Source organism: Gavialis gangeticus, unplaced genomic scaffold, assembly GCF_001723915.1.
Source record: "Gavialis gangeticus isolate Ggan-Ray unplaced genomic scaffold, GavGan_comp1, whole genome shotgun sequence".
NCBI classification, from domain to species: Eukaryota; Metazoa; Chordata; order Crocodylia; family Gavialidae; genus Gavialis; species Gavialis gangeticus.
The window spans coordinates 1,048,866-1,064,478 of record NW_017729027.1 but is presented as its reverse complement, the minus strand read 5'-3'; the positions used below and the strand labels follow the sequence as shown (position 1 = coordinate 1,064,478).

Sequence of the window (15,613 nt, the reverse complement as noted above, 5' to 3'; positions counted from 1 at the left end):
CCTCTCCCCAGGTGCAGCACCCTGCACTTGTCCTTGTTGCCACCTTGCTGGCTGAGCAATATACGATTCCCCAATATGAGGGAAGAATGAGGTAGAAGTATTGTCACAGAGGCACCCAAGTGGAAGATTTACTTTGAGGTACATATCATACAAAGGTATTTCCCTGCCTTTGATTTACAACTGTCATGTTTAGTTTCCCTTTACAGCTAAGGTCAAGCTATGTTCAGGTGGGTCATTTTATGTTTGTATGAACCATCAGTTTTGATATCAACATATTTCTGTATTTGTATAAGTTAACTCAAGGCTGTCCAGCTTCTAAATGGCCAGGGGCCATATACCCTGCAGGCTGCACCAGTGGGGTCACAGGCCCTTGGGCCATATGCCTCATGGAAGACCCCTCTCCCTGTTGCACCCTGTACACAGACGCATACCATGCTGCAGTGCACACCATGCGCCCCCAGCCTCACTTGGCCATGCCACACTGAGCTGCTCCCTGGGCAGGTACAGAATGTGGAAGTTAGATGAGGGACAGGGAGCCCTGGAGACTCTGATGGCTGTTGCAGCTGGAGTGATAAGGGGGGTCACAGTTGGGCAGGAGCTCATGGTGCTGCAACTTAACCCCTTATGGGATATATGCAGCCCATAGGCTGCCAGTTGGACAGCCCTGAGTTAATTTAAGATAGGTAATGAGTTAATTACCAGATTAGATGGCCAGGAGTGCTCACACACCAGCTGTTCACATCACAGAGAAACCCTGCTTTACAAGAGGGAAGTTAATCACTAGAGTATATATTTGGGATTGGGATTGCTGTGTATATTGCTCAGCCAGCAAGGTGGCAAGACTCCACATTTGCTTGAAGTAGAGGCATTAGCTTCAAACAATGGCAGCTTATATTTCAAAGAAGAAAGCCCTTAATGGGAAAAATCCATACTTCATGGACAGACACCTAAAAGAAATCTCATGAAAGAATACATGTGTAAATAGGATTAAACGTTTATCTGTCTGAAGGAGAAATCATATCAAAGGTTGAGGATATTGCTATTTTTCTTCATATACAATATTAAGTCAGGAAGAACACCTGATTTGATGGGCAAAGTGTCTGCTGGAAGGAAATCATTTGCATAATTCACAAGCTCATAGGCAACATATAGGGGAGGTATGGGGGGCATGTTGCCCCCCCCCCCGAGATTGGCCACTACTTCTGTGGGTGGTTGCTGCTCGCCACCACCACGGCCAGCTTCTGTGGGCAGTTGCCACTCACTGCTGATGCTTCTGCCTACAAATGGTGCTCCCCCAGTCTTGGGAGGCCCCAGTTGTTCATGCACAGACTCCCTAAGAATTGAACAGAAAAATAAAGATGGGGGAGATATTGTTAAAGTATTTAAGAGATTTTTTTTGAGGAAAATTTGTCTAGGAACAACTGGCCTTAAGGAGTTTATCTAGTCCACGAGGAAGGGGAAAGCAGGGATGATTTGATGACAGCTAGCAGGACCACTGGGAAATACAGCTGAAGACATCTCTGACACTGATCCTAGAATAAAAAGGAGCGTGGGATTTTTTTTTTTTCATTCTTCCAAACCTACTAGTTACCTTGTCTTGTATGATCTATCTTGTGTAATAAATCTTATTTCTGTTTTGCTTACCTTATCTCTAATATCTTTGTAAATCAAAGAAGAATATTCCATAAGCTGGCAGGCTTCCTTTGCTGGAGCTGCAAGGTCTGGTCGGGGGCTGGGAAGCCTGAAATCTACTGGGGTAAGGAGTTACCCCAAGAGCAAAATTGAGTCTGTTCCCCACAGACATGCAGAAGAAAAGTGGGAAGAGGCTTGGGGCTCTGGGTTGACCCCAGCATTACAGCACAATAATGCTGTTACTAGGAGGCTGAAATTATGCACAGAGTCCCTGATTTTAAGGTGTAGGCTATTGTCAGGGAGTTGATATATTGAGCTACCATGGCAAAAATCCTTATATTTAAACTCTGTACTTGGCAAGGAGGAAGGGAGCTGTTCCTGTAAGAGCAAGAAGTATTTTGAAGAGTAAACAATGCTGTGTGTTAACACCAGGCAAAAGACAGTCTTGTTAATGAATATCCTAATTTAAAAAGGAAGTCAGGGTTTATGCATCTAGCTTTTAGGCACTTTTCTTCAGTATTTCCTAGTACTAGTTCCAATCTAGTAAATGTTGGGTGTGGGGGAGGGTTAACATGTCACCCCCGTCTGTTCTGAAGAAGGGTATTGAGGATAATGCTAGGGTCTGGGGGGGTCTTGTTTACATAAGCACTGTACCAATGACAGACGTGAATCATTGAGGACTGTGTTTGGAAAAAAGTCTGAAAGGCATGTCCAAAAGTTGTGATTTGAACCCTCTGCAGGTGAGAGATGATGAATTTGACACACTTTCCGCACTGAAAACAGTGGTTGCCCTACGCAAAAATTTGTTTCACTAATTCTATGGCACAACAGAGGGCTTCATGGGATGAAGGGATGTTAATCTAGAAATTCTGACAAGCAAACATGGAAAACATCTGCCAGCAGGGGCAATGCGTAGGGTGTGCACGCGGGTGCACGTGTACCCCATGAGTGTGGTGGTGCACCCCTTACAAAAAGGCACCTCCAACACTGTCAGTGGTATTTGTGGGCAGTTGCTGCTTGCTACCCCACCGCCAGCAGCGTCTGCAGGCAGTCTGTGATCACCACTGGCCACCACCACTGCTTCTGGTGGTGTCTGCGGGTGGTCACCGACCCCTGGTCAACTCTTCCTCCCCTCCCCCCGCCACCGCTGGCATCTGTGGGAGTTCCCGCTTACTGCCACCATGCTCCCATCACCACTGCCACGCTCCCACTGCCGCCATGGAGCAAGAACTGTTCATGTCTGCCAGCCCTTTATATGTACTGTAACTTGGGTCTAGTGGTATTGGTATGGACAGAGACTGTCTGCAGTCATAGGCTGGTGCAAATCTGCCTGACTTCTGGCTCAGGGAGAGCTTCATAGCATTGCTCTGGTGGCAGAAGGCAGGCAGTTTATTCCTGCTCAGTGGGTCTGAGTGTGGATACACTCATGCCTTTACCAGCAGAAACAGAGTACTGACAGCAAAGCTATATAGTGTAGAAAGGGCATGACAGGTCCATGTGCACACTCCCCATTTTCTCTAGCTGAACCAGGAGGCTAAGGTTCTACATGAATATACTGAAAGTAACTGACAACCATTGCTACAAAGACATTGTCATGTGAGGTCCATATCACACCTTCAGGTAAGTTGTGGGTATGCATGTGTTGATTTGGGGGGGGCGGTTACCAAAAACCCAGTGCCATTCAATCTTTTGAGACAAGACTATAGCCCACCTATGATCAGGACTTCTTTGTTCACCAGAGTGGCCCAAGGGATAATGAGGTCGAACGGTTATAAACTACTGCAAGATCATTTCAGGCTGGACATAAGGAAGAATTTCTTTACTGTCCGAGCCCCCAAGGTCTGGAACAGCCTGCCATCGGAGGTGGTTCAAGCACCTACATTGAACACCTTCAAGAGCAAATTGGATGCTTATCTTGCTGGGCTCCTATGACCCCAGCTGACTTCCTGCCTTCGGGCAGGGGGCTGGACTCAATGATCTTCCAAGGTCCCTTCCAGCCCTAATGTCTATGAAATCTATGAAACCTAGAATTTATAGACAGTTACAATTTTCTTACTGATTTCCCCTTTTTTAAACCAAGTCAAGATGCAGTCACATTTCTCAGTGATCCTCCATTCCTTCTTATAAGGTAAAGCAGTGTTTCTCAACCCATGGTATGTGGGTGCTGCATTTTGTGCTTGGTCTACTCCCCCATCCCCTGCCTGGCGGGTTGGAGGTGTCTTTGCCTGTTTGGCCCCAAGTTCTGGCTGCCACCCCTCTCGCCACGTCTGGTGCGTCAGGGCTTTTACTCCCCAACGTCAGTGTGCCAGGGGACATGGAGGGAGGCTCCATGCAGGCTGCTTTGTCCTGGGCCGTGGTCCACAAGAAAAAAGTGGGACTTGGCTCACAGTGGCAATACCAGAAGTGCCATGGTGGGATTTCCGGTTTCGCTTCTGCCACGTTGATTGGCAGGGGTTATGTAAGGTACCAAAAGTTGAGAACCACTGAAGCAAAGCATTACTACTACCACCAAAGTCAGAAAAAGAGGCAAGACACAAGGCTATAACCCAGCCTTTTACTGATTACTCCCCAAAGCAGAAGAATAAGCATTTGTCTCTATGCCAGTTTAGCTGCCTGCAGCTGCACAATACAGATTCTCATCTATACCACCTAGGGAGACACAGGAGGAAGCTGGCAGGCAGGCTGGGAGCTGGTTGTCTTGAATTTGCAGAGGTCTTCTTGAAGTTTCCTGGTTTACACCCAATATTTGTGAGTTATTTAAATAAATATTGTGACTGGTGTTGTTCAAATTCCCTTGTTTCACTGCAACTTTGGGAACTGGTTTGAACCAGTCTCCCCATGGACTTGGAAAATGTCTGTTAGCTGGGGCTTGTGTCCCTGGGAAAAATAAAACTTTGGGAGGGAGGAGGACTCCTCATCTCTCTCCCTGGCCACCTGGGAATGCTACTTGCTATATATGGTTCCTTTTACTTTGCCAAATAGACCAATTATAAAGTGCAACAGGCTAACAAAAATCACACTGTAATTGTAAAAGGGTTCTAGCTAAAGCCATACAATTCAGTCGTTATCACAAGGCAAAACATCAATTGCTACTTCTAGTTGCTGTTACACAGCTTTCCAGAAAGAAGTTATTCATTCTTGGCAATATATCAATGGCAGGACTTGATAAATTCTTACTCTACTTTCCCAGGCTACTGCTTATGATTTAACTGCAATCTTATTGATTATATACTAGCTTAAGCAGATATTATTCATAATTCAGGCTTTTGCTAGGTCCACAGTCTGCACTAGTCAGTATGGTGTGTCAGCCACTGATTATGTTTGCAGCCTATTGGAGGGGTGGGGACAGGACTTTAATTAAAATTAGTGAACGAGAAGATGCTCAGCACTTGCTGTATTGGGCATCTGGTCGAGCTGTAGGAAGCTGGAATGAATTATATTGTAAAGCGTTCTTCCAGTTCTCAGGGGAGGGAAAACCAGGTGACTGCCTGGGGCTCCATACTTTAGGGGGGCCCAAATATTTTTGGGGGGTGAAGTTTTTGCAAGGAAGTGGCTTTATTTGCATTTTACCACTCTATTTATCTAATCCCCCCAAATAATATTTAAAAAATCCACGAAACAACTGTGGTGGGATAATATTTACCTGAGTACATACCTTTAAGGGGCCCCAAATGACTCTCTTGCCCAGAGCCTCAACAACCCTAAGGCCCCCACTGCTTAAATAGTGTAGAGTGAAAGTTTTAATAAGAAAAGTGATATACCAGTATTAATTTGAATATAGGCTTCTTGCTACAGTCCTGGCTGTGAAGTCTTAAGTGTTCCCATAGCATTTAGTGTCACTAGCATTTAGGGACATTCTACATAAATCTTTGAGCAGAAAAGCTGCTATGCACATTTTATAAATGTCTGGAAATACTATTCTAGAACTGGGGGGAAAAACACACCCCACAATACAAATGTAAAGATTTATTATGAGTTGTTTTGCTAGAAATAAAACCATAAATAACTTAAGTGTATTACAGAAATGAAAAGGAATGGAACGTTAATAATCTTATGTAAAATGTACATTGAAAATTTTAAACCCCAAAGTGCTTTTTGTGTGTTTATGTAATGACTTACAAACTTTGAAGTCAACTATTGCCTTTATCTAACACCTTCCGTTCTCATGGAAGAAATATATTTATAATACAAACCAAAAAGGCACTAGAACATGGAAGCAAAACCATAAAAATATAAGTAATGATGGAAATTCCAGTACACAGATTAAAAATCTTGGAAAGAGACATAATGAGGGAAACTTTGAGGAGCACAAAGGACTGTTAGGCACCTGTCTCCCACTGAAAGTCACTGGAAGTAGAAAGCCCAACTCCCATTTACAGTTTTGAAAATCTCCTTTAATACCATTTGGTCAAAGGTCAGTGAAGTGTATAATGCCAGATTACTGAGTCTTTAAACCCACTGAAAGGAATGGTGCATTGAGGAGAATAGTTATAGGCTATATATTTAGATGTAATTTCCTGCAAGGTTTTACAATCCCACTTAAAAAGAACTTCAGCATTTAGTATTCCATTGTAATAATGGAAACCAATTGTCCTTTATAATGTTCAGGGCCAAACTTTACTGGATTAGTAGTTCTCTTGAAATCATAGGATTATTTGTGGAGCAAGATATTATTGACTGTGAGTAAAGGATGCAGAATCTGGTCCTTAGCTTTTCAACTGCCCTATCAAAGCAATGTTTTTACCTTTGTTCACTACAAACTCTATTTATAAGAAAAAATGTGAAATGGGAAAGCTCAAGAAAGGCAAAATAAGAGAAGAGTTAGTAAGATAGTCAAGACAGCATATAATAGATTTATACTCCCTGATGCATGTTTCTGCAGTCCAACAATCATCTGATGGCTGTAGGTTTCTATTAGTTATTTTAGAAATATACATGTTTTTATTAACATTTGGATGCTTTGGTAAGCAGTGCCCCATTTTATCTTCCTATCAGTTCATGATTGTAGCAGTTTAAAATTTTGAGTATTTTATAATAATGGTTTTTATATATTGAGGGGAAAAAAGTATTGACATTGTTCAGATGTCTTCTATGTCTGCCTGGCTAACACAACCATAAAACAGCAGAACCAGCCATTCCAAATCATATTTTATGCAAGAGGTCCATTCACCTTAAAGAGGTGTAATTTCTATAGCATGACCATGATGGGGGGCTACCAGTAGAAAAGATTAAAACATTTAGCAGCACGTGCAGCAATTTTTTTCCTGTACATATATACAATTTCTTTACAGTTAATTTTTCAAGTCCTATTATCCATCCACATTCATCTACCTACATGTTTGTGGGTAATACATGATGACTGACTGTAAGATACCTGCCGCTACTCTTTTTTAAGATCCACTGATTTGACTGGAGGAAGGTTAAAACTTCAGCATCAAACTAATATCTTTATCTATGTTGTTTTACAGTTTTTACTTTTCCTGCCTGAACATGCTGACTATAACTGTAATGTCTTAACTAAATAAGGATGTGCTCATTTAACCTGTTTCTCTTTAAAATGGTAATTTGTTTAGTTTCTCTTGAATAGTTCTGTTTTTCTCTAATTAATTCACCAGCACAACTCCCATTGACTTGCAGAGGCAAGTCCTAAGAAATCTCCCATGCATTTTTGGAGAATTTTATTACTGTTGAAGAAAATAAAAATTCTATTAGGTATATTTGTATCAATTTACACTTCAGGTTGTACTTAACACTGGATTATCACACAAGCTTGATAGTTTCATTTCTTTTTAGGAATGCACAGGGTGGAGCACATGTGCTCTGTAAGACATCATGATTTGGATCAGTCAGTTACTCCACCACTCTCCTAGCAGAAGAATGTGTTAAATAGGGGAAAGCGAGCCATAAGCTTCAGTAAAACTTGCCATAATCATCTTTTGGCATTGAACATTTGGTGCTTGCTATGCCACCTATGTCTTTGTCCTGCTAGTTAAGTATTTATTAGGGGTGTGTGAAGCGGGCCACATTCGATTTGGATTCGGATTCAGTTTGATTCAGGGGACAGTGATTCGATTAATTGATTTGGATCACTGTCCTGATTCGGTTTGGCTGAATCTGAATCTGAAGTTTCAATGCTGATTTGGAGAATCAGTGATTCGGCCATAGACACAGCTTTAAAAGTTTTTTCTACATACCTCAAGGTACCAGGTGCGGCTCGTGAACACTGCAATGCTAGGACGGATGGAGCGTCACGCAAGAGCACAAGGCAGTCCCCCGCGTGCTCGGTGGCAGACCCAGAAGTGGACTGTCCCGGTGGCAGTCCCGGAAGTGGACTGGAAGTGCTTCTGGTCCATTTCCAAGTCTGCTGCCAAGGGTGCTGGGGACACTCCCATGCTCCTGTCAGACGCTCCATCCACCCTACCATCTCAGCGTTCACGAGGTGCCTGATACCTTGAGGTATGTAGAAAAAACATTTAAAGTTGTGTCTATGCCTGAATCATCGAATCTCCCCAATTCGATTCAGGGAAATTAAAGGGTCTCCTGATTCGATTCAGATTTGGAGATTCAGGCCAAATCTCTGCCAAATTGAATCAGTGAACAAAGCTTTGTGCAGCCCTCGTATTTCTATAATGTTCCTGACATGAATAATGCCATTGAACTCAACTGGGCTATTTAACACAAGAATTAATCCACATGCTTAAGTATTTGCTGGAGCAGGATTTTAGGAAAGGTTTCTAAGATACAAAATGAAGGTTTCCCACACATGGGTAGTTGACAATTCTTCCCCTATTAAAAAGATTTACAGTGGCCCATGAGGCACAAGACGGAACATGGTACAGCCTGAAGTATAAAAATATATGCAATGAATTCTAACTTTTAGCTCAAACCTGAAGTGTGCACATTGCGGTTTGCAACACAAATGCAAGTTATATAATAAAAATATCAAGAACAGGATTAATTAAACAGTGTTCAAATTAATTTTTTTTCTCCATTTTCTTTCTATTAGCATGAGAGAGACTGATTTCAAACACAAAGCACTGTGTGGAAATTGACTACAGAAATAACTAATGCTTATGAAAAAATGGACCAGTATATCAAATTAAATAAAATATATGCACCCGGGAATATTATCCTGGAATATTTGTCAATGGCATGGGTGTCAATCCTCATGCTGACGTATCTTGGACTTTTCCTCCTGTTTGAACTCCTTTCAGAACCAAGTGAAAGCTGAAGCATCATTCGGTCTTGCTTATCACCATTCTCGGATACATAGTGCCCCAGTTCATTCACGTCCCCATCACTGAAATTTCCATCAATCATCATAGGTCGTGGTTGAGGTACTCCACAGGTACAAGGAAGCTGTAAAAGAGAGAACATTCAAGTTTGAATGTTGTCCTAGATATTTTGTATTGGGTATCTGAACCAGATAATTTATCTCTGCCTCCCATCAGCAATGTGGCACAACCCATGGAAAACAAAGGAGAAGAGCAGCAGAAGTAAAGGGAGGGCAGCAGCTTCTCTTCCTTTACTAGGTGTAAATGCAGTGACAAAAACTAGAAGAGGAGCCAGCTGCAGAGGGGTGAAGAAAGGCAATTTATTTCCTGGATGGTTCTTGGTCTGCATCAGATGTGATTTGTTAAGCTGTACTTCAGCTTTGCCATCTTTCATATAAAAGCATGAAAACTAAAATCCCATTTTTTTAGTCTATTTAGTAACAAATTGCAAAATATGGTCTGTGCTGAAACAGCATGCAAAGTTCTATGAGACTAAGAAAGGCATAGATAGCTCTCAGGCTCTGTGGCCCAGATGTCAGGTGTTCTCTGCTTGGAGCTGTGCAGGACCTGGGACTTCTGTTTCAGGAGAAGTGTTGCTAGCTTAAAACTCAGTTTTGTTCTGGATTTCCCCCCACCCCCTAAGAAATATTCTTTGTAAGTCTAGTTCAGTAAGATTAAGGGCCAGGTGACAGTAGCTAGCCTTCAAACCAACGAGGCATATTTTATTAACATCTGCTTTTTTGCACTTCCTCTGTTCTTCCAAGGAAGCTTAGAATTTCACTGCAAATGCACAATTTCAAACTCTTTATTTTTCTATTGCATAAAACGATACTAGAGACAGTTATCTCACCTTGTCTCGCAGCTTCCTCTCCTTCCGCTCTTGCACTGTAGTAAGGTAGTTCACTGCTGCATATTCCAGCACTGATAAGAAGACGAACACAAAACTGACCCAAAGGTAAATGTCCACTGCTTTGATGTAAGATACGCGAGGCATTGAGGCATTCACACCGGTGATGATGGTGGACATGGTCAGCACCGTTGTTATCCCTAGGAACACAACATCATCCAGTTAGAAATAGTCACATTAGACTCTATATCTAAAGTTCTTGGATATCCTTCAAATGTATGTTGTCCCCCCTGGTTAAAGTATGCCTTAGTTGTCTGGGTGGGATCCAGTACTCCCTGATTTCTAACCTGGCTTTACTAGGAAGGACTTGTCTTTACTGCACAGTTAACTTGGATCCTTATTTGAGTGTTGTTTCATACCTGACTTCTGTCCACATAAATATACCAGTGCAGGTATTGTGGTAGTGTTCTAAATTTGAGCTAGATGATTCATTAGAGGTTAAGCGCTAAAGCCTAGATGCTATGACTAATTAAGTTTCTAACATGAAGCGTGGCCACAAACTAAGCAATAAGGGCACACCACTCATCTTCCCTAGTTCTTGCCAGCCTGTTTTCTTGCCATCTGCCTACTCTTTGGCAGATACAGATCTGTTCATATAATTGGGTTCAGTGTTTGAAACTAACACTGAACATGGTTTACTGTGCTTCTATTACATTTGCAGAGAGGAGGTAGGAGACCATCTTTCAAGAGTTGGCAACCTACAACCCATGGAGTTGGCAACCTACAACCCATGGAGCAATTGGGCCCAGCCCATGAAGGTAGAGGGCCTCTGGTATTTTGCAGTGTGGGGAGGGGGTTTTGCTTTCACCATGTGTAGGTGGTAGGGAGAGCCAGCAGTAATCGCCAGGTCTTAGTGTTGGCTCACCGATGAGCTTGGTTTTTCTGGCCAGTCACCAGAAAATGTTGACCATTGTTGTCCTTGCCTGTTGAAAGCTCACAAGAGGATAAAGCCAGGGTTGTGACTGAAGGACTAGTAAAAGGATAGTATGAGTCACAATTTTGGGGATATGATTTGAAATCTATAGTTCTCTGATGCTGACAGAGGAAGGAGTCCATTATTTGGGACCTTACGGCTGTGAGAAAACTGAATCCTTCAAGAATGTGTCCTGGAAGACAACCAACCCATGCCTAGTTTGGCAGCTTCCCAAGAATGTGCCAGAGGTGAGCTTCCTTTTGAGGCAGAGAGATCAAAGGCCGGATTCTGATACCTACATCATGGTGAACAGTACCTTGCTTTGGGAGTGATCCCATTGATTCCAGCAGGCCTTTTCATTGAAAAAGGTGCTGCTCAGCATGCCAAGCTATGAGAATATGGCTGTAGTTAGGTTGCCCAGACTATACTTTCCCTATCTACAAAATCAGGATAATCATATATATCTCTCCCTAAAGGTATTTAGGCATTTAGGGTGTCTGTAGATGTGTGGGGATGCTGCTCCTTTATGACGTGCTGTAATTACAGCGTATCAGAGAAGACTCAGTTAATAGTCTGCTGGAATTAGCGCACTCCAGCAGCCTCTGCATCTCATGTATTCAATGTCCCATGGTTCAAAATGGTGACGAGGGTGCTTTATCTAAAGCTCGTTCAACAAGCTTTAGTTAAAGTGGCCCCATCACCATTTTGAAACGTGGGATGCTGAATCCATGAGACATTGTGGGCACTTTAGTTAGAACACTTGGAGCCACTCTAATTAAAGTTCCCCCCTCCTTCCACCCCCAGAGCATGTGTAAAGATGTCCATAACTACTACTGAACCTGGTAGGAATTAAATGACTAATTCCTTTGTTGCTTTGGGTCTAGTTTCTATTTTCCATTATTATAACTTTAAACCAGGTCTCAAGACATCTGATAGCAACGCCTTAGTATAAATGTCAACTGTTTCCCAACAAAAATATGAGAAAACATTCATTCATATCTACTGTATGCCTAGCATATATTTTCTGTAAGGAAAGTTAATTTGAAGTAAATAAAGCCCTGGTCCTGGTTTGCTTAAGTCAGTGGAAGCAAGCTTGGGTTCTCAGTCTGTGGGAAATGTTAACAATTATTCAATAAGGATGAGAATTTCAAGGCATTACTTTTAAAGGAAAGTTTTTGTCCAAGGTCACAATCCTGGAACAAACCCCACTGATTTCAGTAGATCTTGATGGAAGCCTCTGGATCCATCTTCATGAAGTTCATTGCAAAACTAGGAGACAGTTCCTTTGCACTGCTTTCAAAATATCAGGTTTATTTCCAATAATACAAGACATCTTGTAGCAAAGGAAATACATTTACATGTTTAAACAGAAGATCGTCACTATCATTTTTTTACCTTTTAGTACACTAGAATTGTAAGGTTTATTGGTATCTGTAGTTGGAAATGCTCTTTCTTTCATATTTGTTTTTCCAGTGTGTCTTGGTATTTAGGGTACCTACTAATATGCTAGGATAATGTGGAACAGGTGGAGGCAGCCCAGGCCATTTTTGTATGTGACCAGTAACCGAATTTCAAGTTGTATAGTAGCACAGGGGTGATGTTAATCCTGATGAGTTAGTTTAGATTAAATGGTCCCTTTTAGCATGTAGTTCTTAGTTGGGTTTTCTATTTCAATATTTTTATTTACCTAAAGGGACTCTGGCAGGTACTGCTCTGCGATCGATCCAGAAAGACACCCAGGACAGCATGACCATCAGAGTGGCAGGGAAGTAGGTTTGGAGTAAGAAGAAGAAGATGTGGCGACGTAAAGTGAAGTTGATATACAGGCGATTGTACCACCCTGTATAACAGAAAGGGGTGGAGGAAAGAAGTGGCACTAAGATCATCACAATCTAATGGTACTGCAATTTTTCAGTGATCACACAGCTTTTTCTGTCTTTCAGAACAAAGTAGATCTTTATCAAACTTTCTTGAAGTTTTGGCACCTCACAGGATTGAACTTGTTAGACCAGGGGTTCCACAAGTATGGCCTGTGAGCCCATTTGTAGCCCACCACCCTTTTGAACTGGCCCTTCAGAAGTGAAACTTTGGGAGCCTCTGCTTTAGAGCAAATACCTGGGCATTAATTCAGATGGAGGTAGAGTGCCAGTTTAAAGTAGCATAGCTCTTCCTGATCACATCTTTGTAGTACTCTTATTTCAGAATAAGAGGGCGCATCTACACAGGCCACTGTGGCATTGTTGTTGCTGCACCATCACTTAGTACTTCCTTTTGGACCAAGTACTTCCTTTTGGAACTACTAAATAATGGCGCAGTAACAGCCTGTACTGTGCCATCTGCATGGCGCACAGTTATTTTTAGCCTCTACATCGCCATAGCAATGCACTATACAAAGGGAGCATGTCACCATGGTGATGTAGCTGCAGCATCATGGTTTTTGCCTGCTGACACTACGTCACTGTAGTGCGTTGCTATGGCGATGTAGCATCATGTATATGTAGCATCACACTGCCAGAATGATGCGCTCAAACTGAAATTGATCCAAACGGGATTAAGCAAATACAGAATAAGGTACTCCCAAGAGTCAGAAATAACTCACCATGTAGGCAAAGCCTGACCATCCAAATTTGGAAAATAGTCTGTGTAACTCCTGTGACTGTCAATTTTTGCTAAGGTTAAAGGTAGCTCCATGGAGAGGAGTTTTGTAGAACCAGGCCCCTATTTTTGTGGGCATAATAATTATGTGGCTATACATATTAAATTGCCAGTTAGCTTTGCATCCTTAAGTTTTCCCATATTTTAATCAAAAGTATCGCCAGCTATCATGTGGTCCAGTATGAATGCAGCAGATTCCTATACAGAAATTATTATTGATGTTGCAACATAAACAGATGTTGTACAGCACAGAAGGGGTAATATGGTAAACAGATCAAAGGTGGTGATTTGACATGATCTTTGCCCATTTTTCAACCTGTGGGGGAAGGGAATGCCTTGCACCATTTGACAGAGACCTCTCTGACCAATTAAAGGGCAGTTTTGTACAGGCCCAGAAGGAGTCACACTCAAGAACATTTATTCAGACAGTGACAGAGTTGAATCTCATCTGAAGGGGAAAGGCAAAACCTAGCATGATTGTTCAATACTAGCAAAATTCACCTACCTGTACTACTATAAAAGGCAAGCTTTGTGGTGGTGTGGAACTCCTGTATAAGGAACTGCGATAGTGATATCCTGTCATCTGTTTTTAAAGAGTCATTCCCAGTCTTCCAGTACAGCATGAGATCATCTTCAGTGTAGGCATCTGGGAAAGCAGGACACATCTTTGCAGTGCAATTAAATCAAACATTAACATATTTACAGTTGGCATGTGTCAAAGATAGGTTCAAAAATGTTGTTGTAAACCAGAGACTTCCTGCCATGTTGGTCCAGCATTAGTAATGGTCATATATGGTGATGGATGTAATGAGATAAAGAACAGTTCTGGTTAGGGTTTGATTTCAAGATGTCTTAATTGTATATCTTGCTGAAAGTCAAGGTAAATGTGCAGAGTAACTGCCTCTTTCCTTTTGTTGTATTAGTTTTATATTGAATGTATTTAATTATCTAATGTATGGTTTAGACCAATGTTAGTTATTCCTAACAAAAATAACCATGTTAAAGTGGACTTAAGGTTACAAATACTTGTTAACAACTTGAGGCCAAAAACCTTTAATCGAGCATAGTTTAAAGATGCCTAAGTCTGACAGCCAGAAAATTCAAATTTAGGTCATAGAAAAAGAAGCTCCATCGGGGCTAGATATAGCTTAGACATAGATGAGTGTGAATATGACATGTAAGAAGTGAAATGATGATGTTGCTTTTTCATCACATGCATATTAAGTACTCCACATAAAAAACAAGACACATGAATAATACTAGTCAGTATTCTACTACTAGTTAGGATTGAGCTGTAGTAGGAATATATGAGATTACCTTTTAATGTTAAAAATTTGGTATTCAAATGACAGCTCTCAAATGATTTTGGGTGAAGGGTGAACAGGGATATGAGGAGAGGGTTAATTTTTGGTGGAGACACTGATTTAAAAAACATACTTGTCTAGTAATAAAAGGCTTCAAATAAAGACCATATACGATTATTTTAACTGAAAGAGAGTAGAGACAGAAAGTTTTTACTTTTTATTTAATTTGTTGAAAGATGCAGATCCCCAGCACCTTTGGGAAGCAGCCAACATATTTACATGTCTAAAGTAATCTTATGCTAAGATTTTCAAATAAGGGTGCCTACATATACATCCTGTTTACTTACAGCTTTCAATTTCTAGTGAACAAGTTTGTGTATCCAGGGGGAAGCGACTGAAATCCATGTTGCACATGGCAGTTACGGTGACCCTAGAAATAAAAAATAAAACAAAACCCGATTAATTGTCTTAAGCTACTCAAATATGTTAAAACAAATAAAACTTCAATTTTTTTTAAATTAAACACTCAGCTTATAGATTTTCAAAAAACTACATATATTCAACTGGGAGTAGTACTGGTACTATCCCACTTTTTGCATAATTTAATGGCAAAACAAGAAAACATTTGCAATTGGCTCTGCAGACCTTTGTCGTTTGACAAGTCATCTTTTGTGTGGTGTTTTCCCAAAAGTGAAATGGTTAATACAGCCATAAATGCTCCCTATTCACCTAACTTCTATCAAATCTGAGGTTTCAGGCATTCTACAAACTCAGGCAGACATCATTGCAGCTGTTCACATCTGAATCATGTACTGAAGGAGGTTTTATAGTTATAAGGACTGGGGATATATTTTAAATATGAAGAATAAACTCTGGAACATGGGATAGCTGCGTCCAAGAAAAAAAAAAGTTTGTTTATCTGCTGACA

At 41.3% G+C, this 15,613-nt stretch overlaps 1 protein-coding gene across 1 annotated transcript in view; it reads right to left on the bottom strand.

The window, feature by feature from the left end:
* Window positions 1–8,208: 8,208 nt before the first annotated feature.
* LOC109299871 (gamma-aminobutyric acid receptor subunit rho-1-like) overlaps window positions 8,209–15,613 on the bottom strand; it is a 65,906-nt gene continuing 58,501 nt past the window's right edge. Inside the window, exons 5-9 of the mRNA XM_019520356.1 lie at window positions 15,033–15,115; window positions 13,887–14,027; window positions 12,414–12,566; window positions 9,757–9,953; window positions 8,209–8,991 (exon numbers count right to left, since the gene is read on the bottom strand). Of these exons, the coding sequence (XP_019375901.1) occupies window positions 8,704–8,991; window positions 9,757–9,953; window positions 12,414–12,566; window positions 13,887–14,027; window positions 15,033–15,115 (862 nt within the window). The 3' untranslated portion in view covers window positions 8,209–8,703. The remainder of the gene's footprint in view (window positions 8,992–9,756; window positions 9,954–12,413; window positions 12,567–13,886; window positions 14,028–15,032; window positions 15,116–15,613) is intronic.